This window comes from Phalacrocorax carbo, chromosome Z (assembly GCF_963921805.1).
Source record: "Phalacrocorax carbo chromosome Z, bPhaCar2.1, whole genome shotgun sequence".
Classification (NCBI taxonomy): Eukaryota; Metazoa; Chordata; class Aves; order Suliformes; family Phalacrocoracidae; genus Phalacrocorax; species Phalacrocorax carbo.
Window position 1 is genome coordinate 30,839,500 of NC_087548.1, and position 27,061 is coordinate 30,866,560.

General features: G+C 44.3%; 1 protein-coding gene across 1 annotated transcript in view; it reads left to right on the plus strand.

Moving 5' to 3' along the window:
* Positions 1–7,396: 7,396 nt before the first annotated feature.
* DMRT1 (doublesex and mab-3 related transcription factor 1) overlaps positions 7,397–27,061 on the plus strand; it is a 61,041-nt gene continuing 41,376 nt past the window's right edge. Inside the window, exons 1-2 of the mRNA XM_064438168.1 lie at positions 7,397–7,780; positions 10,531–10,714. Coding sequence (XP_064294238.1) covers positions 7,487–7,780; positions 10,531–10,714 — 478 coding nt within the window. The 5' untranslated portion in view covers positions 7,397–7,486. The remainder of the gene's footprint in view (positions 7,781–10,530; positions 10,715–27,061) is intronic.

The window sequence follows — 27,061 nt, forward strand, 5'->3', positions numbered from 1 at the left end:
GTTCTAGCAAAAAACCCAAATACAAGATAAAGCTGAAAACCAGTGTTTGCATAACTAATCTTGTAGGCAAAATGTTACTAATCACAGAAGAACACAGCAGACTACATAAACCAACACCAATCTTTAACACCAACTTCACAAAGGACAACATGGCGCTGTGACCAGCAGCTGTTCTTATCTCTAACCCTTGAGCCCCACGTTGGGCACCGAAAAAGACCGTTGTGGTTTAGCCGACAGCTCAACCCCACACAGTTGCTCGCTCACTCCCCCACCGGTGGGATGGGAGAGAGAATCAGAAGGGTAACACTTGAGGGTTGAGATAAGAACAGTGTAATAATTAATAGAAAAAAGAAAACAACAACAAAAATGCAATGGAAAGGAAAACAACAAGAGGCACGAAACCCAGGGGGAGGCTGTGGGGGGAAGGGAACGAACCGCTGAAACAAACCACACACAACACAGCCACTCACCACCCAACACCACACCTCCCTGAGCCGCAACTGCCCCCTTAATATGCTGGTCATGGTGTCACATGGTAAGGAATGAACATCCCACTGGCCAGTCGGGGTCAGCTGCCCCCACCATGGCCCTGCCCCTCCCAGCCTCCTGCCCATGTGGCAGAGCCCACTACCACGGGCACCAGAGTGAAGAGAATTAACCCCTTCTTGGCCAGAACCAGCACAGCCTGGGACCCAGAACTCCTGGGTCCTTCCTCTGAACTGGAATGGAGGGGTGAGCCCATGAGCCCTTGAAGATGGAGAGACCCAATACTCTGTCTGCAGCATTTGGGGGCCACCTCTGAACTGCTGGATTGCTCTGGAGGCTCCAGGGCACTGAGGGGTGACAGGAGAGGTGGCGGGGGAAGAGAGTCAGGCTGACAGCAAAGCAGAAACTCTCTTTCTCAGCCTAGGGGATGCAAAAGGTCAGCGGCTCACATCAAGTCATTTCACAGCATGGCTGATTAAGTAACGGTCATTTGACTTTGATTAAAATATTTGGAACAGTTCAGCTGAGACTGGAAGCAATTCTGACACCCCCGCCCCCCTTGCCCTGCATCTCCTCAGGGGATTTGAAAGACTTCACGTGGAAGAAACGGCGGAAGAGCAGCACAAAACTTTGCTCTTACACACGTGTGCTACGCTGACTGATTCTAATGGGAATTCCCACAGAACGAAGAGTGCTCCCCTGAGAGCAGAATATTATGTGAAAAAGATACTTTCTACTTATGTGGGCTTAATGAAAAAAGAAGAAAATAAATTCAGAAGGAGCTGTTGTAACAATACTTTTGCTCCTATCACACATTGGAATTAGGAGCAACAAATAATTAAATACAGCCAATCAACTGACACGGCAAAAACTGCCCCTTCCATTACCTCAGTCAAAACTATCCCTCACAACCATAGAGCTCCAGCAGCTTTAGGTTACTGAAGATAGAGAATCTAAAATAATAAAAACTTGCACAATTTAAAATAAACTGTGGGCAATAAAGCAAGTGCTTTATAATTTGAAATGATCTATTTGTTCCTTTAAATACCAATGGGCTTGCTCAATGAAGTGGGAATTAAACTGTATCCATTAAAAGATTAAAGACCATAAATAAAAAAGTAGCAATTAATTGTGTTGCCTATTTTTAAGAGGTTGGAGCTTAGTTTTTCACACTCTGGCAGTCTATCAAACGCAGCTCCATTACAGATGTCTTAGAGCTGAATTGATGATGATATTCAAAACTAAGCACATTCTCTGCAGTATTCCTACCCTGATGAAGGAGCTCAAACGTGTAGATGGCTTATGTGATTCTATCATTCTTACAGTGTGAATTACAAATGTTAGAAATGTCAGCTTAATGAGTCATGCAAGAGTCTTCAACGTTCTAAGTCACTGGATCCAATTAATTTTTAAATGTGCCTAAAATGAACAATGAAGACTGAGAAGAAGCAGTCCAGTGGTTTCCCCATACTCACTGTTTTCTTCTATTTTGTAAGTTGGACCTAATAATGCTTCCAAATAGCTCTCCAAGTCAATTATTAACAATGACTGGAACTTCTGAGGAGCTGACAGTGTGTTCTCTTCAGCCCTTAAATCTGCAGTGCAATTTTTCTGACTTGCATGAACAAATGAGGAAATGGAGAATGTAGATGGTAGTGAAAAAAAATAGTTATTTTTTTCTTTTCTTTATCCCTGTTACTAGTAAAACTTATCACAGCAATGACATGCCAAACATATGTATTTTTTTAAATATCTCCATGCTATTTGCTTCATTGTACTTGAAAACGGCTTTGGTTTTGTACTGTACTTGGCACAATGTAAGAGAGTGAATTTTGTTTCCAGTGAATTGTGTTTTTATTGACCACTGTGGGCCAGCGTCACTAGCTAGGCTCACAACTATGAGGGGGAAGAGCCATCTGTTGTTACAGGCTTTTGTTGATTTTTACATAAATAATTTTTACCACAACCCAGACACTGGGACCACTAAACTCTAGATTATGACTATCTGGTGGCTTTTCTCAGTTGTAGCTCATCCAAAGTTACTGATGTGGAGGCTTCCTTTCCACATGCCAGGAGAACACCAGCAAGCAGAGTGTGAATGCAGCTCGGACTTCAACAGACATTAAGGCATGTTACCTGCTGTGGCAGGCCTGTTCTCTAATTTGGAATATAGCTGATGGTCTTCCCCACCCCCTGCCAACATCTCTTCTTGCACCCTTTGGAGAAGGGCCCCTGGATGGGCGTCACACCTTATCTTCCCAGTGGGTCTGGATTTGCACCAAAAGAAAAGGACATCAACTGAGGTTGCTGAAGAGCGTACACATTTTGACCCACCTTGTCAACAAACAATGGTCTTTGCAAGCGGAGCTGGGCACAGCAGCTTTTCAGACTGATGCAGAAAGTCATCTCTGAGCTCACTGGTGAGGGGCTGTGGACACCCACCCCAGGGACGCTCCTAAATCTCACTGAGGAAAAGCAGCAAATAGCCGAGTGGTGGCAGTACTATAAACTGCTTCAGTTGCTCATTCAGTGAACATGAGCACCTGCAAAGGAAAAAGGAATCTGAGGAGAAGAGGACCAAGTAGCACATTGGGGGTCCCTATACCTGAAGGCCCCATATCCTAGAAACATTTTTTGGAGCAAGGAAGAATGAAGCACTTGAAATCTTACGTCTCAATGGAAGATTCAGCTTGATTGAAGAGACTTTTGGCAAAAGCCATCAGTGGCTTATCTGATTTCATTGATCTTGAGTAATGCTGCTGGTGCCAACACTCTGTTAGAGAATCACAGTGTCTGATGGCAAGTCTAGGGCTGATTTTAAACTCTTGTAAATATTGGGTATTTCAAGGCAAGGTTTGGGTTTGGATCTGTGTGTCCTAAGAAGAAACCCTTAGTTTTTGTTGTGGTGCAGGCAGTTTTTGACAGAAAGTGTCAAAATATTAATACAGAAAGAGATTATTTAAACAAAAAAAAAAGCTATATGCTGCCAGAAAGTGTCAAGAAAATTCTCCACCTGGAGTACAAAACTTAGCCTGTGGGGCTGTGTTTTAAGAGCCAGGGTACAAAACTTCACCTTTCTTGAAAGTTAAAGGAGGTTTAAAATAAGGAATGAATGAAAGAGGAAAACGGCACAAGTAGACAAGTAAAACTACAAAAAAATGCATGGCCTATTTATGCCACCTACTGGATTTTTCCTGAAATATCTTTTCAATTGGTTTAGTTGTCACAGTCATGTCTGTCACTCCAGCAAATACTTATGTTTGAATGGGGGGCTGCTCGCACAAGACAACTGGCTGATATCAAGCTGATGACTCATGTGAGTAAATGACCTGTGTGGACTAACATAGCTCCAGGACTGGAGATGGGGATAGCTGTACACCTGTTTACTCTGCTAATTGATGGCTGTAGGGTAGCCAAGACTCCCAAAGCTGCAGGCAAGCACTAAAGGCCAGCACTGAGGAGTTTCCCAGCCCCCGTCAGTGCCTCAGGGGAACATGCTGGCACCGCTTCCCTCCTTTGCTTGACTCCCTCTAGCTGTCTTTGATATTTTGTTCTAAATGTGCAGACTCTTTATGGACATGCTGATGTTTTAAAACTATGCAGTCAGGCAGTGTGTCTGTATCTTCCTTATCTTCTATCCCTCAGCACTCCTGCAGCTGACGCTCTATTAGGAATCCACAACCAGCCCTGGTGATACAGCCTACTAAATGACCTGGAACAGTCAAAAAGATCTGCTATGAACAGAGGGGGCAAAACCCTCTGGCTTGACCCACTGACGGCAAAAAAAAATTAAACAAATCAGACCTAGGAGATCTCTAAGATGGACTTACTAAATGCACTCAACCCTGCTGACTTCTGTGAAATGAAAGGTCTTCATTTTTCAGGCAATGGTGTCAGAATCGAGTCCTCTTTGATTTGTGACTTCTCTATTGAGATGCTCAGTCATGCCAAATGTGGTGGTGGGGACACAGCTTGTTCGCATCTGTCCCTCAAAACCGTGATCTTGTTAGCAAATAAAACATTTTTGCAAGGTTCAGGGGATCAGCCAAAGACATGCATTGGCAAAGGAAAGGACAGATTGCCACAAGTGACATTTTGTACTCTAAAGACTTACACAAGAAAGTTAAAGCTAAAGGATAACTATCAGCTACCTAGAAAAAAAACCCAGAAAGTAATTTGATTTTTCTCTTTTTTTTTTTTTTTTACACCAGAAACATTAATTAATTTCCAAAGGTGCCGGCAAGCTGCACTAATGTTTAGTCACTGACATCATCGTGGGATTCGAATCAGAGGCACCCAGACTTATATTAAATGAATCACTACGATTTCCTGAAGACTTCCAGTGAGACTGCTCTGATCTGTATTAGAACCTCTGGCAGTTTATAACTCCTATTCCTTCGTGACTCCGGTGGATGTCAAATCCAGTAACGTGTTGTCATCCTCACCAAATGCCTATTAAAAATTTTTAAGAAAAACATTACACACCAAAACAATACTCAAACTGCAGCTCGAGCTAGCAAAACCAAAGCAATTCATCATTAACAGGTCAACCATGTACTTGTATTCATCAGGCATCTAGGTATTTTGGTGATATTAATCCAGAACACAAAATACTAGATAGGTACTAACAACATTAATATTTTGTTCCTCAACAGTTGGTTCTGTAATGTTATGGATAATGCAGATCTGCGCAGTTAGCCTGGAAAGCAGGTGTAGAAAATACCAGCTTTGTGAAAGAGAGCTAAATTAATGTTCATCCTAGTGAAACGTCATATACAAGCAGCTGGTGACTCCTATTATTTCTCCTTTGCCTGTCTTTGCCTGCTTTATGCACTGAGCTTCTCTCCTCTTTTCTCTTTTTTTTACTCCTTCCAGTTTTTCTCTTCCTCCTCCTCCTGTCATTTCTGATGTGTTTTTTCTTCTCCTACATTTTCATACCTCAGTTTGTTGGGTTTTATTTTATTTTACCTTTCTTGTTATTTTGATTTCGCCCACTTTCACCTCCTTTTTAATTTGCATTTTCAATTGACTTCAAGACAATTTGCATTCAAGCACCTGAAAACGGTCCCTGTGGTGTGCTCAGCCCCACTGAACTTCACAAACTGGAGTGTCACTTCAAAGACTTGCTTTTAGAGCTCAGAGCTCAAGCAATGTCCCCACAAGTTGAGAAGATCTCAACTGATTACGCTCAGGGAGGAATTTCACATTTCAATATAAGAGGCTAAGCACGCCTGTCTGCATCGTTCACCTTCTAAAAGGTTAGTGATGTACACCATTAGGTGTATAGGCAAGTTGTATTTTTGTTCCATTAAACATTGTATTCATCTTCCCCTCTTTTTCAGGAAAACATGCAGTTATTGACATCAGAAATGTCAGTCCCAGCAAAGTGATGCAGAGGAAAAGATTCAGTCTGTGCAAGTTGAATGCTTGTCATACCCCCGTGCCAAGCCTACGCAGCTTCTGCTGGTGTCCCACTTGAGAGACGTCTGGCTGCTCAAGACTGGGTCTTAACAGGAGGGTTTTAATGTGCTTTCTCTAGAAGATGGAAAGCACCATAAATGCCTGCTACGTTGTACCATGAAGCAAAAAGAGTTCTTTAAATGTAATTTAAATGTAATTTAGTGAATGCTAATGGAAAACATCAAGTAGCAACTATCTGGGGCTTTCTTCAGGCTGGGATTGGCACGGATTGTTTCTGGCAGGGAGTCTCAGTCTGAGCAGAATTAGCTGGGAGATAGCTGATCTTGAAGAGAGAAAAGCTTTCCTTGGCTTCTTCTAGCAGAAATAAATTTCTACCTACTGTAACTTATTACCATCCGATATGCTGAGTCATGAAGCTGGGGTTATAGAAATCTTTATGCAATCTTTATAAATCAGCCTCACGTAATCTCAGGCGCTTTCTGCTTCATCTCTGTTGAGTCACTCATTTGACAGTTGTCATTCATCTTAGATTGAGATGTAATTTAATAGTTTCATTTCAGCATGAAGATAGCGTCATCTAAAGTTGAGCCCGGAAAGATTTAAAGGTGTAACAGAGGAAATATTAATACTGTAAATAATATCTGTAGAGCCCCATGGGTCTATAAATCACATAGTGCCAAGTTGGAAGGGGAGCCTATGTAAAAAAGAAAAGAAATCGCATCTTCTCCTGTCGTCCTCTGCAAAGCAAAGCCACTCACACCTGCTCCAGAGGTGCCGGTTTTTGAGTTGCCACCACATTCTCGCTGTATTTGTTGGGATTGCCTGCCCAAGCAGGTATTGATGAAAGTGCGTTTATACCCATGGAGGGATACAAGTGTGAGGTAACCCACAAATGGGAGACATAGTCCAGCAAGGAGCCAGAAGGGGATCAGAGCGGAGCTGCAGCAGCTGAATTTTGGGGTTGTCCTGTGCAGTTGGACTTGATGATCCTTGTGGGTCCCTTCCAACTCAGGGCATTCTGTGATTCTATGATTCTAACTCGGGTGTTTTATGTGGGGGTCACAACTCTCCCTGGACCAGGCCCCGTCAGCCGCCTAACCAAACTCGGCCTACCCACCCGAGGGGAACCCCGGGCTCAGTAACAGCCTCTCTGGATCCCGCCTTGCTCTCTCAGGCCGCGGCCGCCGTTACCGCCACCGGCGCAGCCTGTGCCGGCCCCTGCCTCGGCAACACCTCCCGCACGGAGCCGGGGTGCGCGGGGGGCCACCTGGGCCCAGGGCCCGCCGCCCACCCGACGGCCTGGGCGGCAGCCGCTTTCCCCCGCCGTGCAGCCGCGGCGGGCCGGGCTGGGCCAGAGGGCGGGGCGGGGAGGGAGGGGTGGCCGCTCCCTCACCCGCAGCGCCTGCCCCGCGGGGGTGAGGTCTTCGCGGTCCCCTGGCCCGGCCCGGGGTAGGGGGTGGGGGGCACGGCGGGAGGGGCGACGCTGGGCTGCCGCCGCCCGCCAAAACGCGCGGGGCGGCGGGACGGGACGAGGCAGAGCCGCACCGACCCCTTGCCCGGCTGCCCCCAGCCCAGCGCCATGCCCAGTGACTCCCCGGCCTTCAGCAAGCCCCCGGACGCCGCGGCGGGGCCGGGGGACAAGGCGGGCGGCTTCGGGAAGGCGGCGGCCCTCATGGCGGCCGCCCAGGCGGACGGGGTAGCCGCTGCCGCCGCGGCGGGGAAGAAGCCGCCTCGCCTGCCCAAGTGTGCCCGCTGCCGCAACCACGGCTACTCCTCGCCGCTGAAGGGGCACAAGCGGTTCTGCATGTGGCGGGACTGCCAGTGCAAGAAGTGCAGCCTGATCGCCGAGCGGCAGCGGGTGATGGCAGCGCAGGTGAGCCCCGCGGGGCGGCCCTCCGCCGCCGGCGGCCCCGGCGGGGTCTGCCCGCAGCGGGGCGGGCCGCCTGCCCCGCCGGGCCGGGATCGCGCCCCCGCGCCCGGCGGCCTCGGGTGCCCGCCGGGGCCGTGCCGCGGGGCGCTGGGGCGGGGGATCCTCGCACCGGGCTAGAACTAGACTGACGTCTGCCTAAATTAACGAGGCTTTTCGCTATCTTACGTATATATATTTTTTTTTTTATTTTTTGTTTTTACTTTTCATAAAAATAGGAGACGCCGTGAGCGCGTGTAGGATCTGAGCTGGCCGCGGCAGCGGGAGGCGGCTGGCCGCCGTCCGCCGATGGGCCTGAGCCTATCTCCCTCCGAAAACGGGCAAAGTCGAGCCGCGCCGCCAGCCCTGAGGTGCGCGGGTCTGCTTTAAAACCTTCAGACGGGAAGACTTCTACTTAGCCTCAGACTGCCGTTTTCGAACTTGTTTTTAACTAGAGAATTAATAGTCTGACCCATTAATTGGTTAGTGAGAATATTTTCCAGCGGCGGTTTCAGATCCGGTATATCTGCTTTTCAGCATGCTAGTTGGCATTAGTCGGATCTATTTCTAAAATGACTTTTTTTTAACGACGGTGCTCCTGATTTTGCGTAGAGCGTCTCTGTAAATAGCAGTGTAGCTGGGTCGTCTTGAATCTAAACGAGGGCTCGGTAGTGTTTGCTAAGAAACGAAACATGCATCCAGTTCTGTGTAGGAATAACTTTTTTCCTTAGGTAGTGCCGCCAAATTCACGACTCTTCGGCAGTGTAAATGGCTGCTGTATCAGCCCGTCTGGTCCTTATCTTGAAAACTTGATTAAGAGGAGCCCTGGAAGCGTGATGGCTCCTGGTATCCTTGTGCTCTGAGTGGGGTTCCACGTTCTTGTTCGTGCAAATAGTCCCTTGCAGGCAAATTAATTGCAAGGTGTCAGGACTACTGGTGCAAGTAAAGGCAGTGGTATCAGACCCAGCGACACAGTTTGCGACCTATGTGCGCTCAGAGCTTCATGATCCTACATGAAATGAATATCCCACTGACGGATTTTAAAAACCTTAGCAGCCCTGGATTAAATCCTTCCCAGCTTTTTAATTTAATTATTCAGTGTAGGTATACTAAACGTTCTCTGAACTCACTGGGAGCTTTCGTTCATTTAAATAATTCCTCCTTGTCAGTGCCATGGAAGTCCAGAAATCGTTGTAATGCCCAAGTTACACGTGCTTTCTCTGCCCAGTGTGAACCACAGAATAATAAACATGGATCCCTTTGCTGCCTGCCCTGGGGCAGGGAGCATGAAATGGGGTGTTGCTCATGCAACTGTCCCCTTCTGCACAGGCTGTTCTGCTGTCCGGCAGCTTCTGTCAGGTGGTGAATGCCTCCTGCTAGCTGGTCCTGGCAGTGGCCCGCCTGTGGGTTTTCTCTTCCCTGCCTAGCATTTGAAAGCGGCTTTGAAAGCCTCCCTAACTGAACCTTATCTGTGTAGGAGTTACACATTGAAAGTCTGTCTTTCCCCCGTTTGATATATTTCTGCAATAAGCCCCTTGGCGCTGGTGGAATTTTGCAGGTCAAGGTTATTGGCTTGTGAGGCCAAAGTTACCCATGATGTTTGCAAGTCTACACCCCGCTTGGGATATAGCTATTGCAAGAGCTATTATTATTCTCTCTAACGGTATTATGCATCTGTATTAGAAAAATATTGCTGTTGAACATGGAAATGGAGGGAAATCATGTCCAGGTTACCCAGAATTTCCAGCAAGAAAAGTACATGATCCCAGTCTGTAATCTGGGATGGATTTCCAAGGTTCAAATACAAATGCAAATCAGTCACCTGGCAAGTTGCAGGGCAGGTAGCCCTAAAGCCCCCAGCGTCATGTTTACTGCCTGGACAATGTGTCGTACTGGGCACAGGAGGATGGCTGTGCAGAATTGATCTGTCAGTTCAGATGAAGCAGAAACGGTCCTCTGTTCCTCCAGCGTAAGTAGGGAATGTGGTTTGTTTGCACGCACGTCCAGACTGCATAGTACCTTTGGGCTTTGCCATTGCCAGCTAAGATACGGAATTGCATCAGCATTGGGAAAGAAATGGGGAGCTCCTGCTGCTCCATGCCTGGCCAGCTGTCTGCTGTGTGTGATGCTCGATGAGATGCTCGCAGGATGGTTTCCTACATTTGCTGTACTGCCATGATAGGTTTCTGTGTATAGTGTACTGTGCACTGAAATTCCCTTGAAGAGTTAGATTCCCAGCAAGGGAGCCCAGCAAGCTTGGACAGATCAGTAGATTACAGTCCTCATAAAGAGATGCTATATAATGCTGAAGAGACACAGCAAAGCCTTGCAAGCAGATGAATTTCTTATCCCCACCAGCTGCGTATCAGCTGAGAGGAGAGTAGTGACTCTGTGCTTTTAACAGTATGCCTTGCACAAGAGCAACTGTGTCGGGTGAATACAGTCAGCTTCAATGTCTTTGTGTGGCCTTGTTGGAGGGCGATGTGTATAGCACCAGCATTTCATAGGTTTGTTCATATATGGACAGAAAAAGGGCTTCGTTCTAAATACCTTTATAACTTCCTTTATATCCTTCTCTACCCACTGGCTGGATCGTGACATCAACACTGTAGAGAGTACCAAGAGATAAAAACAGCTTTGGGTTTGGGTTTCTCGTTGCAATGATAAATTGTGCTCAAGCCAGAGAGCATGTGCTAGGTCTGTCTTCTTGTTCCCAGGTTGCGCTGAGAAGGCAGCAAGCTCAGGAAGAGGAACTGGGAATCAGTCACCCAGTGCCCCTGCCCAGTGCCCCTGAGACGGTTGTTAAGAAGAACAGTGGTGGCAGCTCTTGTATCTTGTTGGAAAACAGCAGTCCTACACACTCAACGAGTACAGCCATGACAGCAACTAGCACACCGTCAGGTAATGTGCTGGGAGAGCGATGCTTGCTGATTGGGGCAAGGGTTGATATTGCTTACGCCAGCGTGCTCTTGCACCCCTTTCTCAGCCGGCAGCGGCAGGGTTGTGGAGAGTTCCCTCTCCAACAACAGCATTGCATTGTTTGTATGGTTAGCAGGAGGGAAGAACCCAGGATCAGTCTTTCATATTTTAAGTGATCATTTTTACTTGAAAATCAAAATTAGTTTGGTACAGCCTGGCAGTGTAATTTAATTCAACGGGGTGTATACCTGCAAGCAGAGATTTATGAGGAGCTTTCCTCCTTTCTTCCAAAATATGCACTCCTGCCACAGTGCTGGCAACTGCGTGTTGGCTGGTTGGATATCTTCTTCAAAACTGAAGAGTTTTCAGCATTGTATAGGAGCCAAATGTGTAGGTAATGTTATTGACCCCAGCAGCAGAGAGCTGCCGCCTTACGTGATTTGATGCGTGGTACATCTGTTTTGTGTGGCCAGGTGTGATGAACCTCAAAATACTGATGCAGTCCTTCCACTCTACTACACTTTAATTGTATTGCATTTAAGCCATGTAAAACAAACAAGCAGAAAAAACCCAAAACAAAAAACCGAACAGTGTTTGCCTGCACATTCAGTAAAACCATAGCTAAGCACAATTGGGACTTAAAGACACTGAAATGAAGACCCTAGACAAAATGCATTTCCTATACAGAGCTTATGCCTGGCAGATACAGCAACTGAATATGTATAAAAATGAAACTGGTGTAATTTACTTCTGCTGTATAGACAGAAAAGAGGAAAAAGCAAATGAGCATAGAGGAAAGGAAATGTCACTCATTTTTAATCGTCTGTGCTGATGTCAATTATACAGGTGAATATACTTCTCTTTAAAAAGTTAAAAGGTTAAAGGTTATAAGGTTAAAAAGATGCTTCTAAAGTGCACAATGCCTTGCATTAGCTAATAAAAGGACAGCGCATATGTGTGTCTGTCAAATGACATCACTCTGTTTTGCAGGCCATTTAAAGCCTTGTCAGATGGATTTGTGGCATCCATTGTGGACAGGCAGTTTCAGACTATGGTGGAGGAATTTCTTTGGGAAGCTTTTAGAAGAACTGGTTGATAAAACAATAAATAGCTTTTTATTATCTTTTTTGTTTTCATTATTGCAGTCATGTTAGTGTCACCTTTGATTTGACGCAATTACTCCTTTCATATTTGGATTACTGCATGCATTGTCTATAGACATGGAAAAAGCTGGCTAAAGATTAAAGTAGTATATTCAGTAATGTATAGAGATTGTGTGTAACTCGGGAGAACAAGAAAACCCTTGCTTATACAGAAAGGCCAAAAAATTAAATCGTCATACTGTCAACAAAATCTGCATAAGCTTTGATCTTAATGTTTTTTAAATGTCAGTGAAGGTATTTAATTTATTAATCCCCCTTAATAATTTCTTATTAATTGACTATGGTTTTTTAATGAAGAACATACATTAAACAAGCTTAAGGCAGCTTACGTGCTTGTATAAAGACTTGAAAATATGAAAATGCCTAATTTTAATTTAATTTTAATTGTTTAAAAATTTTTCGTCAAAGCGGTTGTAAATGGTTTGTAGTCATCTTTCTTACAATGGATTTTTCTTTGTGAGCAATTCAAATACATTGTTTCTCAAGCATTTTACTAAATTACTTTGGGTGGGTGACAACATTTAAAATACACAGCTTCATCTCCAGAGAGACGATGTGATTCTAGCCAAGAATCAAGGCAGGGTCAGCTTTGTTTGCCAGAAATGGAAGAATCTGGGAATGAATAGGAAATTGGGTTCATAATTTTGGTTTTAGGCACCTAAGTAGCAACATAAATTCCTGCTTAGCTCAAAAGTGACTGCACTGCATAAAGTTCTGTCTCAAATAATTTTGGTAGGCTCATCTGTTGAAAGCAGTGTAAGTACTCATGGGTACGGATTTAATGCCACCAGTGGCTGCACGCTGGCTCTGAAGCTGCAGAAGGTGCTCTGCGTTCAGCCAGACCTGTAGGATGGCTTCCTCAGATGCTGGAGTACAGGCTTCACCCTGGAAAGTCTGATTTTTCAGTGAGGAATTCTCCTTAAATATTCTGATACTTTCTTTTTTTAGCATATAAAGATCTTTTGTTAGATAAGAAACTGCCAGCTGTTATGTGAAATGAAGTTCTTGTTTTAGGTGTCAGGTTGTTTTGGGACCAGGTACTCAAAGGATTCTTGTGTTACTGTTTTTATCATTTTACTGGTACCTGCCACTGCAAGCAAAATGAGAAACCCTGTCGGAGCAAGTTCCACAGTGTCTCAGTTTGGTAGGCTGAGATGCTGATTTTGCAAGAATTTCCAGTAATCGTTAAGGAAGGCAGAGATAGAGAAACCCTTTGTGGAAGGGGAAGTCAGCAGCTCCCTGCAAGCCCCAGGGGAACTGGTGGCTCCTGGGAGTGCAGTGTGCCCTGTACAACATGCATTAGACTGGGCAAAAGATGGTTTTGACAGTGGTAATTCTGTTCCTCCTGTAAGTTTTTGGCTTCACAAGAGCAGTTTTTCTTTTGGACTTCCATCACGCAGAGCGTTGTTTGCCAGTGGAGGAGTAATGTGTGAAGGAGTCACACAAATCAGACATAGTGCCAGAGCGAGAGTCTTTCCTCGCTGTATCCATTTTATTGGCAGATCAGAAATATTGTGACACCTGGAGAGACCAGAGACAATTTTTCAGACCCCTTCATGACATGCTGTTTTTGAAAAGGGGAAAAATGAATTATCATGGTCATAGTGTATGGATTTGTGCATTTACTGTCTCAAGCCTGGAAACCGTGTTTACTTTGGATGGAGCATATCTTCCCCACTCAAAAGCAAACTGGGAATTTGCAGGGTAGTTGGAATGGAGCAGACCATGGTCGCAGGGCTTTTGCAGAACCTCCTGCAAACAAATTCTGTAGTTTCTGTGCATTTTCCATTAAAAAGTTGCAGGTTGCTGAGGGCAAAGGCCATTTAATTGTACAGAGCAGCAAAAAGTCGTGATCCCAGGGCATCTAAAGTAATTGTCCTTCCTTCTGTAGGGTAAGTACATCGTTAGCTTAACTAGTGCGAAAAGCTCAGGAGAAGACTATGGTGAGGCATTTAAAACGTGCCTTTCAGACATAGTCGGTTTTTAAAACCTGGCCTCTTCCCTGTTCCATGTCAGTTTGGTACCTCTGCCATTTTAATATTTAGAAATCGGCAGTGGGAGGGAAGCATGGTCATGAAACACCTCTGAGTGGGAGCTGCTCACGCTAAGCTAAGGAAGCAGACAGTGCATTTCACCTTTCCTCCATTTTGTTTGGTCCTCGTCACAGACTAAGGGTCACATTTGGCATTTGGGAGATGGGGTGGGGTGGCTGCAACATACATCACCTGGTGACTGGAGGGTGCTTTAAAGCACCCCTTCTTTCTGCTGCTCTGTGCTCATGTTGGCCCAGTTTAGAAGCATCCAATATAGATGAGATTACTGTGTGATGCTAAATGCCAGCTGCTGCTCCTGTGCTCTGCAGTGGTCGATTTCCCGTTAGCATTGCAATGACCATTAGTAACGGCACTGTTCCTGTGCCTTCGTGGTATCACTGATTGGCAAGTTAAAGATGTCATTGTCAGCAGCTGTGAGCAATAAGCTTGCTCTTGTTATTTCCCTTTGCTACATTTATTATGTGTGATGGAAACAAAATACTGTTCTTTTTACATTTCTGTAAGTAGGTGCTGCCTTCGCTTTGAAACTCTGAGGAACAGATGGGGTTTTATCTGCTTGTAAATACGGACTGTAGTGGGATCAGCAGTAATACTATGCCTAATGAATGATGGTACTGAGGTCCCTTTGAACTTGCAGTGCCCTAGATGCCTCTGAAAACCCTACCTTCCCTTCTTTACTCTTCTTTGCCTTTTTTCATGTTATCTTTTGCATTGACCTTTTCTATGACACTCTATTGTGATTTCAAAAATTGATGCCATGACCTTGCAAACGTTGTGCTGCATAGGTAATGAGGTAAAAAAAAAAGTTGTTATAATTGGAAGATATCATGGCCTGGTTTTAAAAAAAAGTGAGCCATTTTATTTTTGAAAGAAAGTCCTTTTAAGTCTTTACAGTATAGTGTCATATGCTATCAGAATTTTGGTTTTGTCAAAAAAGTGTCATTCTAGTCAATTGGTGGGCAACCTGAGGAAGCTGCCGCGGACATTTCCCTGTGAGAGTGCTTAAGCACTGGAACAGGCTGTCCAGACACGTTGTGGAGCCTCCATCCTTGGGGAGACTCAAAACTCAGCTGAATGGTGCCTGAGCAAAAGCATCCAACTGTGAAGCTGGCCCTTCTTTGAGCAGAGTTTGGGCCAGCTGGCCTCCAGAGGTCCTTCCCAAACTAAACTATTCTGTGAAATGCCTCCCTTTTTGTATTGACATTAAGTCAATGTACTGAAATTTGAAAATCAGCCAGCCTCAATACTGATCAGTATTTGCAAACCTGGGAAAGAAATCATGACTCTTTTGACCTGAAAACACTCAATGACTGAGTCTATGACAGATTTCACCAGAAAATTAGCATCATGGCAGCTGACAGGTGGTGGAGAGGATTGCTAGTTCAGGTGGCAGCAGCCTCAGCAGGGCTGAACAGTAAGGAGAAGGAGGCATTAGCTGCTTTGCCTACCTGTGCCAGGACTAACATAATGGCTGCATGTCCTCAGAGGTCTTGGTGGGTCTGCAGTGGTTCCTGGTCCATCATCCTGCTCTTTCCTTTTGTCTTTGTGTCCTTGTTACTTCCTAATGATGATTTTTTTCCCTGCTGCACCCACTACTGCTACTTCACCAGTTTTAGTTGCTCGCTACCTCCTGGTCCTGCCAACTCTCCTTTGATATAGAGACCCAAGCAGCCCCATCCATTGCTTCCTGGTGCTTTCCCACAGTCAACAAACCTCTGGGAAAGAAAAGAGTGTAGCTGAACATAATGTAGCTTCACTGGATCGTAACAGCTGGCAAAGAAATAAGTTTTGTGTCCTTCACCCGTGAATAACTAATACCTTTCCACCTGTAATACTCTGTTTTTCTCCAGTGGTTGCAATTAAGATGAGAGAAAAAGAATTACATTTGCATGTGTCTCTTGTAGGAGTCTGTGAACTGTCTTACCTCTCCTGCATTGGCATTGTTACCACAGCATCAGTTAGACCTTGTCTTGGGAAGCAGTTGCTGGAGATGGTCTTCTGCCTGTATAGAGGTTTTCTCAGTTGCTAAATCTCTTTCAAGATGGACTAAGTAAATTTGGGAGTGTTTCACTTTGAACAATCTTTCCTTGCTTTAGGCTAAAACTTTCCCTTGATAGGCTATTTTTAATTTCTGACTGATAAAACTATGTGATTAATAAAGCACTCTGTATTGTGGTGGCCATGGCTTTGTAATTTTCAGTTCCTACTGAAATCACATGCATTTTGCTCACAGTTGTTTAAAAAGGCATTGCTTGTGAAGCAAGGGAGGCGTTTCTATCTCTCTCCACTCCTTTGCTTTCACCGTACTTGGGAACGCTGCGAAGTAGTTTTGAGCATCTCATTATAAAAGGACATAGATAAATCTGAAAGGATAGAGGGAAGGGTGACAAAAATGATGTATGGCTTGTAGAAAAGGAGACTAAGGGTGGATATAACAGTCTATAAATATTTGAGAGGTAATAATATGGAGGAGGGGGAGGGATTATTTACAGTGCTTGAGACAGCATAACAAGGAGCAACGGCTTGAAACTAAAAAAGACAAAATTAAATTAGACAGTAGACACTTTTTCTCCTAACTAGAAGTGCAATTAGCAACGGAGTGACCTGCATAAGGACAAGGGGGTAAGTGAAGCATAATCAGGAGAGGTGTTTAAGAGTGTGTTAGATTACGATCTCAAGTGATTAATATGGGGGTAAACTCTGATCAATGTGCAGGTTAAACTAGATGACGGAAATCTGCTGCAGCTTTGTCATCTCCTGTATGATTCATTGCCTCTGGCCATTGTTTGACTGTGTTAAATAAATCATAATGTTACAGGGTTCTGCATCCCTGAGTAGATGTTTCCAGTTAATTCTTCAGTTCTGGAGCCTGCAGCTTGCACAGCTTGCATTTTCCCTGCTCCTCCTTTCAAGCAATATTCATTTGTCGCTTTTGCAGCTTTGTGTGTGTGTGTATGCGTGTGTGTGTGTGGGTGCCTTTGTTTTTACCTGAGGTAATGGCTGAAGTGCCGTACATGTTTATTCAGTGAGGCACACACAGTTAAAAGTGTGATATTTCTGTTGTGTTGGCGAAACAGGTAGAACTAGAGGCAATTTTCAGAGCTAAGTCTCTAAATAAAGAAGTTTTATATTTCCTTTCAGACTTTTGATTCTGTCTGAAGCTTCAGTGGAGGTGTAAAAATAAATAGTAGCATAAAACGATTTGGAAAACCTCAGAGAAGATTGCTTTTCTTTTTCTGTGCAAGTGGTACTGTGGGGCTCATCCAGGGCTGTCTTCACCAGAGGCAGGGGCTGGGGAGAGCTTTCTGTAGCATGTCGGGGAAGCAGGGGTGCTGGGGGACCAGCCATGACCTACCCAGACCTGTTTGTTTCAGGAGAGAAGGGTTGCTCAGCCCCAGGGCTTCTGTGGCTGCCTTTTGGCCAGAGGGGTGGAGGTGAAAACCGACAGGCAGCTCAGCAGGTATTGCCGTCCTTCTTTGATATTTCAGAAGAGCTTTTTCCCCTGCTAAAGAACTGGGGGTGGATTCTGCCCCCCCCCTTTCCAAAATCTTTCAGCCTAGGGCTTTCTGTGTTTGCAGCATCTTTCTATCTGATTTCCCTTGCTTCAGGTGAGGTTTTCAGACTTAGAGCTACTGGTTAGAGCAAGGTCCCTGCTGAGCAGTGCTTGCTGTGTGCTGAACAGACTTTACTGTGTATGCTATGCTAGTACCCAGATGCTAGGGGCTTCTTTTCCCACTGACCAGCCCCTATTGTTCTTTGTGCCTTGGAAGCTCTTCCTCTGTCACGCTGGCATTTGCATTTGTACATTCACGTTTAGAGGGTTATCTGTGCCGGCTTGTGCTTTCCATTTGTCATTATGAACACTGAGATAAGGAATGGAGCAGGAGCAGATGATGTGCTAAGAATTTTCTGTCTGTGGGCACATTATTACACTATCTGCAGCTAACCTCTTGTTCCTTTCTGTCCTTGAAACAGTTATTATGATTTCTCTGAATGTGTGGGGCTTTCTTTTTGCTTTTGGAGAAGATGTAAGTGGGGAGTGAGGGAGTACTGCATGCTTCCTTAACTGAGCACTGGCATGATTTCTTTTCTTTTTTTCACGTGCTTTCTTACACCTTGAAGACTGCTTTGATTTGCGTTATTTATCAACTGACTTCCTAATTCAGCCTGTTGGCCCATTTTCCATTTTCAGTAGATTAGTCATTTAATGACATGGGGATCAAAATGCAGTTTTGAAGGTTTCTTTTATAGGAATGCTTCTTTCTCCTGAGTTTGAGTACTTGTTTAATCAGAGTTGTGGATAGCTCAGTCACTTAAGTACAAACATTTTTACTGTACTTCTGTCCTATGTTCTCTTGAAGAACTTGCATAGAGTCAGTTAAGCACTGAGCTTCTCTTCCTTCGCAATGAGATTGGATGCCTAATTATTTTATGATTTTTTTTTCCATTCCTGTCTCTACTCTTTACTATTTCTATTGCTTACAGCGTAGTCTGCCATTTGCTAACTTGGATGCCTATAGTCATGGGCACAACTGAACCTCAGCTGATGGAAGCCACTGTAGTTCCAGTCACTGTGCATTTCTGTCTGTGAGTTTTGCATGAACAAAATTCATTGGTGACCAATTTGCATTTGCATGGAAGCAGATTTTGTGAGTGCAGTTGCTGTTGCATCCATGCAACACTGGCAATGGTATACAAAAGTGATGCACATGCATGTGATTTTTGTTCACTTGCCCAGGCCCAGTGGGTGTCTACAGTGATTCTTTATCATTCCTGATTATTAGTTTTTCCATCACGTATTAGGCAGACAGAGTGAAAAAGCTCTCCTGTTATTTCTAGTTGGTCTTTTTCAGAAACCTTTTGGGTTTCTGTCATCATATAGCTTATAGCCAAGCATGGACTCCAGCTAATTCCAGCCATTGTCCTACTCCCTTTATTATTTTTAGTGTGAGCTATAATGATTTTATCCCAGTCATATTTCCTCCAAGGTCTCCTATCTCAGACACTTGTAAAGCCTTCCCTCCCTTCCAAGGTTCTCTTTGATCTCTTGTTAATGGCTTAAATCCCTTTACATTTAATCTGCACGGAGTTTCTTTCTCCTCCTCTCAAATTGTTTCTTTGAGCCTGCAGGTGTCTGAGCTGTTTTCCATCACTGTCTAGAAATCTGGTTTTCTTTCCTAATTTCCTTCCTCTTTTAATTTTTTCTTCTATGTTTGTTAAAGTTGTGTGGATTTTAAGCTTTGTTCCTGTTACACACTTTAGTAGCACATTGGATGTCTGAATGCAACAAGTTAAATGATAGTAGATTTTTTTCTCAAATCAGGTATCTCAAGATGAATAATAACATGTATACATATGTATGCACACATACTAGTCATACTCCGAGCTGTTACACTGAAGATTGAAAGTGGCACTTTTTTCTCATGCCCCTGGTTCTCTGAAGCACTAATTTTATTGGTCCTGATCCTGTTAGCTGTCATGGATGTTAATAATTTTAGAAATATAAATAATCCTGCGGTCTTAGTTCAGCATGAACAAACATGCATTAAAATAGTGCCTAGCATCTTCACAGAATCAAAGCCCTGTTTAAAGATTTTTGAATGATTTCTTTATTAAAGCCGTTCTTTTTGCTGATAAAGATTTGAATACCATCGCTATACGAAAGACCAGGCATTGCCCCCCAGATCATACAAAGATCAACTACTCTGCTCTGGTCAGTAGCAGAAGATGTTGAAAGAGGGATTTGCTGCTGCAGACATCTTATTGAGGGCCAGGAGCTTGCATTAAGTGTGGAAATAAAAATTATTTTCTGTAGGTTTTATTTCTTCAGCTGTATTAGGAGGATTTTTAAGTTGCGTGCTAAATGTTTGCAGCAGATCATTTTTATTAAGTGTACGCTAAATGTGAACGAAATGTGCCTTCTCCAGTTATACTGAAATAGGTGGTATTTCAGCTCCTCTTAGCTGGAGCTGGACTGGGGCTGTGTGTATGTCTTCTGGCTGGGATTCCTCCCTCCTTGTTTTTTTTTCCTCCCAGATCACATTTTCCTTTGAAAAAAAAATTGTTTTGTGTTAAGTTTAAAATTAACTAAAAATCTTCAATTTGGGAGGTTTTTAAAGTTGTGTTTAGGAAGGCACACACAGAGAGTTAACAGTCACTTGACCCATTATGGGATAATAATTCTACACATGGAAGAGAGGAAGAAATGCTCAACAATTTTTTATCATCTTTGCTTTGAAGAAAGGCAGATGATATTGCTGCATATGGAGATGATCACATTCTGTTTTCATTTCCAGCATTAAATGAAATCAGCAGGATTGCATTACTTGCATGCAGTATTTAAAAAAACAAACAAACAAAAACAAAAAGCCAAACAAAAACTTTTTTAAAAAAAAAAAGGAAAACTTGGCTGAGGATCTCTCTTGTCCATTAATGCTGATTTCCAGGAAGTCTTCTAACACTGAGAAATTCCTAAGTCCTGGAAGAAGGCTGATATCATGCCAGTGCTTAAGAAAAGGAAGTGTGGTAGGATGGGTGGCTACAAATCCATCAGCCTGACATCACTTTTTGTGAAAACAGCAGAACAGTCCACAGCAGCCTGAAATGTGCAGGAGGGGGAGAAATGCAGCTGTTAAAGGATGCTCACGCAATGTGGAATTACAGACGTTTATGGGTAAAAGACTCTGTCAAGTTAGTAATCTTTTATTGTTAGAAAATTGCTTGACAAAGTGACATATTGATGGAATCAAATTCTGCAAAGCATTTGATTTTTGTATCTGCTGACATCTTGGTTAGGCAATTTAATTGACAGAAAATCAGTATTATATGTGTTACATGGTTTTAAGAAGGATGATCCTATCAGTCTAAAAATGTAGGTCTGAGTGGGGAATCTGGTGCGGTGGTGTTTCTGGAGAAGTGTACAGGGACCTGCACTTGGCTGTAAGCTGCGTGGTCTTCCCACTGGTATCTTGGAAGTAAGCCTGGAATCACCACAGCTTGTCTTGGCAGGTGGTGGAAAGGTGCATGGACTGGCAATCAGTGGAGGAGACAGAAGTGCACTGCGGGAGGGCTTGGCTAGCCAGTTGGTCACATGCAAGCAGGAGCCACCCATACCAGAAGTGAAAAACGGAGGAGTCTGTCCCTGAGAAACATTGTCACTGCAGAGGAGATGGTGGCCATGAGGGTACTATGCTGAATGTTAGTGGTTCCTGGTGGAAGAGGATGACCAAGGACTGACCAAGCTCTTTCAGACAGACCTGTGATGATGGGAAGGAGGCTTGGTGTCTTCTGTGCCTGAAACCGGTGAAGTGCCTGTGCGACTGGTGGGATTCCTTTGCTGGTGACATTGTACATACAGGAAAGTGGGCTCTCTGTTGATATTGGAAAGGAGATTGTTGGTGGTTGTTAAGTAAGCATACCACACCAGGCTCAGGAGCATCACTGAGCCAAAAATTATGGGAGGCTGGGAGAAGGGGTGAGGGAGGTATCGCATTTGTTTGCCCTGTTTGTACTGTTTCCTAGCTTTCTCTTAATAGCTGGTGGTGGGGATATAGTCATGGTCTGAACCAGCACACCTCAGCTTGAACTTGGGAGAGCTCAGGGAGGAGACGCAGGGATGATTAAAAGACCAGAAAACACATCCTGAGGTGAGAGATGGCAGTTTATTTTGGCCTTTAGTGACCCCCTCATCTAAGAGTTGATTAATCCGCATGTTCTGAATCACTTGTGCCTTTGCCAGACTAGACCAGCTCAAGATGAAGTTTTCTGTATCATTTCATGGGATGAGTTTTGACATTGTGAACAGAAGCATCATGTGGGTGCAAAATCCCATGAAAAGCTTGTGTGTTGGGTACGTCCACTGCAGGGCTCAAGCAAGGTGGTAACGAACAGCCTAAATTCTAGGATCTCCCAGATTTTCTTGAAATGTACTGTCCTTGCTGCTTAACTTCTATCCTAGAGTTCCTCTTTCTGGCAAATGTTCTTGGTAAGAGGTGCTGTTCCACTTGGGTCTGGTTTAGCCCTTTATAGGTGGAACTGGAAAAGCTTATTCCACTTTGCTCAAATGATGACACCAGCATTATTTCTAGAGGGAAGAAAAAAGTAATACTCATTCCTTCGTGGTGAAAGTGAGCATTGTTCTCGCAGTTGAGTAAACCTTGAGAAGCAGGAGAGTGCAACCGTTGACGTCTTCACAGATAAAGCCCTGTGCATGCAGACACTGCTGCCATTATGCCTGCTCCTTGACGATAACGCCGGCTGAACTCATGGTCCAGCAGCTTCGTCTGGAGCGGGGTGTTGCGGGACATCCTGACTCTGCCAAGCTGTCAGAGAGCTGCTGCAGGACAGGTGCAATGACTGATCATTTTGTCTTGGGGTGGTGGGAGGGGGTGAAAAGCATGGTAGAAGTTGCCACGTGGTAAGTGTCTGGGTGAGGTATAGCCTTGATAAGGAGATGGTGTAGATCAGTCGGTGTGCACTTCAGCTCTGGGGAAGAGGCCAGGAGCCTGCAAGAGGCTCAGAGTTGTTGGACTGTGCATTTTTTTTTTTCCTTCTTTTTTTCCAGATTGTGTATTTCTGCTGTGAGAAGAAAGGGATACATCTGCTGAGCAACTGTGTTCCCCGGGTATGGTTGGAGAGGTGCCTATGGACTACAGTGACAATAAGCTGTTTTGGCTCTGATTTATTCTCTTTAGCCTGGAGGCACAGCTGCTTTTAGTCCATGTGTCTGATATGGCTGATAACAGATTTGTCAGGTGTTTGTCAGGACACAGCTGGGCATCCAGGGCTGTTTGGCCAGGCAATCCCAAACAAGGAGGAAAAAGGGCTATTGGATTTGGTGTTTGGAGCTTGAGGTGGGGTTGTAGCACTGTTGGCAATTGAGGGAGGGAGGAAAAAAAAGTGCTTTTCTTGAAAGGTTTCTGGTCAAAATAATTGGGAATGCTGCAGAGGTGGTTTTCCATAGGTGAATGAGAGTAGGACAGCTCTGAATGTCTCGGAAATCGGGCTCCAAGGCAGGGTATGCGCGCAAGCTCCCCTGCTGCTCTGTGGACCCTGCTCTTCGCCTGTGTTTGCTGGCTCATCTTGAACGCAGGGTGGCTTTCTCTTCCTTGTACTGCCGTTAAGGTCTCCACCTCCCTGCTGACTGAGAGGCAGCACAGAGCGACGGGCCAGAGGTCCGCGAACCGTGGAGAAATGTGGAAAAGGGTTTTGTCTTCACAGGAGAGGCTCAGGGAGCCATCTCTTAGGGCCTGAATTCAGGGATGCTTTCAGGATTCCAGGGTCCCTGTTTTTTCACTCTTTTTAGGGAGAAGGTTTTAACTGACAGATCTGAAAGACCTGATTCTGCAAACCTTGTACTACAGTAGTTTATACTGTGCACTTTTAGTCCAAAGTGAGTACTGATCCTTGACATTTCCTTTTATTTGTCATGGTGGCAGAAAAGTACTTCAGATTTTCGTGTACTTGGGAAGTTTATTTAATCACATGGTTCAAAAGCATCAAAATAATTTTTTACTAGAATATCCTACACAATAATTTCTTAAGTATCTCTTTTCAGATAGAGATGTGGGTTGAGAGTTTTATATATACAAGCACCTGAAAGAGAGGTTTTAAGATAAAGCACCCTCTGGACTATATTGATAAAAAGAGGTTTAAGGGGAAATACAAAAATCAGGATGGAGGGAGCCAGCTCTGTTGGTTTTTTGACAGCACTGCTTTTCTGTAGGGTCTGATTCCAGCCTCCTTACAAAGAAGAGGGATGTAGAGCATGGACTCATAGTGTGGTGGGACTGTTAGCTGAAGCAAATGGTACTGGGGTGCAGGTCAGTGTCTGATCCATCACTGGGAGCTTTGAGAGCAGTGGAGATGAAAACCTGGTCCTTTTTGCACTCACACCAATGTCCATAAAGGACAACCCTGTGACTCTCATATTGGACCAGATTTGTCTCATAGAAACCTGTACCGCATTGACAGAAGCTGTAAATTAGGGTGGGGTGGGGGTGGTGTTTAAAGCCCCCTCTCTCCTTACTGAAGGAGCAATAAACAGTCTTCTGTGTTAAAGTGTAGGGGTCAGCAGAATTACACAGGTGTGAAAAGAAGCCGAAATGGTGCAATCAGACTCTGGGGAGAGAGAGGAGAAAGAGAAAAGGTAGCATGGGGGAGGAAAGTGCTGGGACGTTCTCCAGAGCCTGATGTTCAGGCTTAGCCATGTGTTGCTGTTGAGTTCCTCAAATTTCTATGGAGAGACTCGAGCCTTTTCCTTTTCCCTTCCTTTTCTTACTAAAGAGGTTTCCTTTCCTCTTCTCATTTTAGATAGAGCAGGGAGTGGGAATAGGGAAGGTGTTAGCGTGCGATATTTTGTATGGTATCACTATGCAGGGTAAAAATAATAAATCACACACTACATGCTTAGACAATTTACTGCCTGCTTTTGTATGTGCTGTGACAAGTGCTCAAAAGGTCAAAAAAGCTTCCTTAACAAATTTGATAAGATAATGCAGTGAGCTGTAAAAGCATAAAGTCCTGGGGGCCATAGACCAGAGTAGAAGAAATAATTATGCATGGTAATGGGTAATTACAGATAATGGCCTTTTTTGGGGGGTGGCAGAAAATACACAGCCCCACAGCCTTGCCTGGAATGAACGTTGTCTAGCACATTAACTTTATAGCAAGCTAAAAGTTCAACGCTGGAACTGAAGACAATCTGCAACTTCTAATGGGAAGAGAACAGAAATACTCCTCTCAAAGGCAGAGCAAGTGTGCGAGTTTTGTTCCTTGGGAGGCAGAGTGTCTCAGCAGGAAGTAATAGCACCAGCTTTCTTTGACATCTGAAATAGCTCTGTCATGATTGTCTGGTGGGAGAAACATATTGTTCCAGCATTTCTGATTATGATGTTAGGGAGTGATTTCACACCGGCCTCGTTCAAGGCTATTGTCCAACCTCAAAGTTGGCTATGAACTAACACGTTGCAACACTTAATAGTGCCAAACCAGTTAATAGGATTGTACTGATGCTTTATATACTGAGCAAGGGGAAATTGGTCAGGTTCGGATCCAAGACTCTTTTGAGGTCTGAAGGCAAGTGTTTCCTGACTGAGTAATTAATTTTTGGCGTTTTAATGGCATAGCTGTCTCCTGTTGCAGAGGCTGGCTTGCAGGAAGATACTAACACTGCAGTGGTGAAAAAAGTCACTCTGATCTGTAGACTACAGGAAATGTAAACTACTAGAGGCTGAACTCTGCTCACTGGGCAATAGCTGTGCCTACCTGCTCCTTGAGTAAATGTGTTATTTGAGTAGTCACATTTCTTCTGCGTTTTCAGTGGCATGTCTGTGTATGTGTAGAGTCTTTGTAGGCACACAGAAATAGAAACTGCTAACCATAGGTGTATATAAGAACTCATGTCAATAAATGCAGGCAGTGAAATTCTCTTGCCACACTGCATATACAGAATCCCTTTTCGGAAATATACAAACAGATGGAGACTAATCAGCTGTTATGGCCACATAAGTAAATTGAACCATGCCACTGCATGTTCCCAGACATTGAAACATGACTGTATGTGTTATCCTGATTTTTAAGACAGTTCCTGGTGTCCGTCCTTTCCAAACTGACTAATATTCTCCCCCAGATTCCTAAATGTGGTCCAGTAACCATTACCAGTAGGCAATTCGGTGCTACCACCCTGTTTTAGGTGCTGAGAAGGTTTAATGGTATGGACTCTGTGCCATTTGACCTCAGCTTCAGAGGCTTGGCCAGGCATGTTTGAATTACTGTTATCAGTGTGTAGTAAGATGTATAACTGGCCCTTAACAGTACCAATAGGAATAGAAAATACCCCATCCATAGGTGCAGAATGAGTGAATGTTGCAGACAGAACTTCAGTGTTTGCATTTCTCAGTGTATATGCTTAAGAACATGTTTGCATCTGTGAGACAGAGATGATGATAAAAATTCCTGTAAATTCCCTTACATTTCTCTCTCTCCTCCCAAAAAGTAAGAAGGGAAAGAATGATCTATATGCTGGCTTCTGCGTTGATTTTGCCATGCATATCCGCAATTCGTGTAAATCGCCATAGCTTTATTGAAGTAAATGGTCTGAGACTGATTTACATTAACTGAGGACTGGACCACTGTTTTTCACCATGCTCTGCTAAATGAAGGCAGGAGCCCCTCATAGGTTACTGAATGTGTAAGACCCATATGTGTAACTGACCCTGAGAACTCACCTTCCTTAAAGGAAAATCCCAGCCGTCCTGAAATGAATTACTGGTTAACTACTATTAATATGCCATAGAGCTGGAGAGTCGTCTACAACACTGCAAGATCAATAACAGTATTTATCGTGCATCATATTGATCTTCTATGAAAGAGTGGGCCATATTTCACACTGTGTACATAGTGCAAAAAAAGTAGCATCGGTTCTCTACAGGAATTAGTAGAGACATAGAAAAGAGCTTAGAGATCCAAGGGCAGAACTGCATGAAGGGATACTGTTGACTCAGTGCAACAGCGTTGCTCACATATGGAGAGCCTCTGACAGCCCTATGTTGTAGATTTGGTGTTCTGAAAACTGAGTGAAAATTTTAACAACTCTTTTTTTTTTATTTGCACTCTATTTTCTGTTCCTTCTTGTACAGGTTCAGTCCCATGTTTTTAATTGTGTCCTGTTTGCAACTTGCAAAATGTTCAAATTTGTGGCTAGTGGCAGGGGAAAGACCCAGGAGCCCTTCCCAGTTTTTCCATGTAGAGGGTGAAGACAGCCAAGGCGTGAGCCTGGCTCCTGCAGCAGCCCTCTTGTTGTAAAGGGCAGGTGGAGAGGCAGAGTAGGAGTCTAATGGCGCAGCAGCAGTTGCCTTGTTGAGAGCTTAATTCCTTAAAAATTGCTGCCCATAGAGCAGTGGACTTCAGGGTTGCCCGTCATGTGCAGGTGTTGTAGTGTGGCAAGCTCTGAGGCAGCGGAAGACCCTCTCTTTGCCAGCAGAGCCATTCAGCTGTGTTAAATTACATTTTGGGGGGGGAGGAAAGCTGAAAGCTGATTTCTTAACCTTGGTATTCTCTCCTTGCTGGCAGCAAATGCAGCCACGGGCTGACAGCCTCCCTTGAGGAGGGCA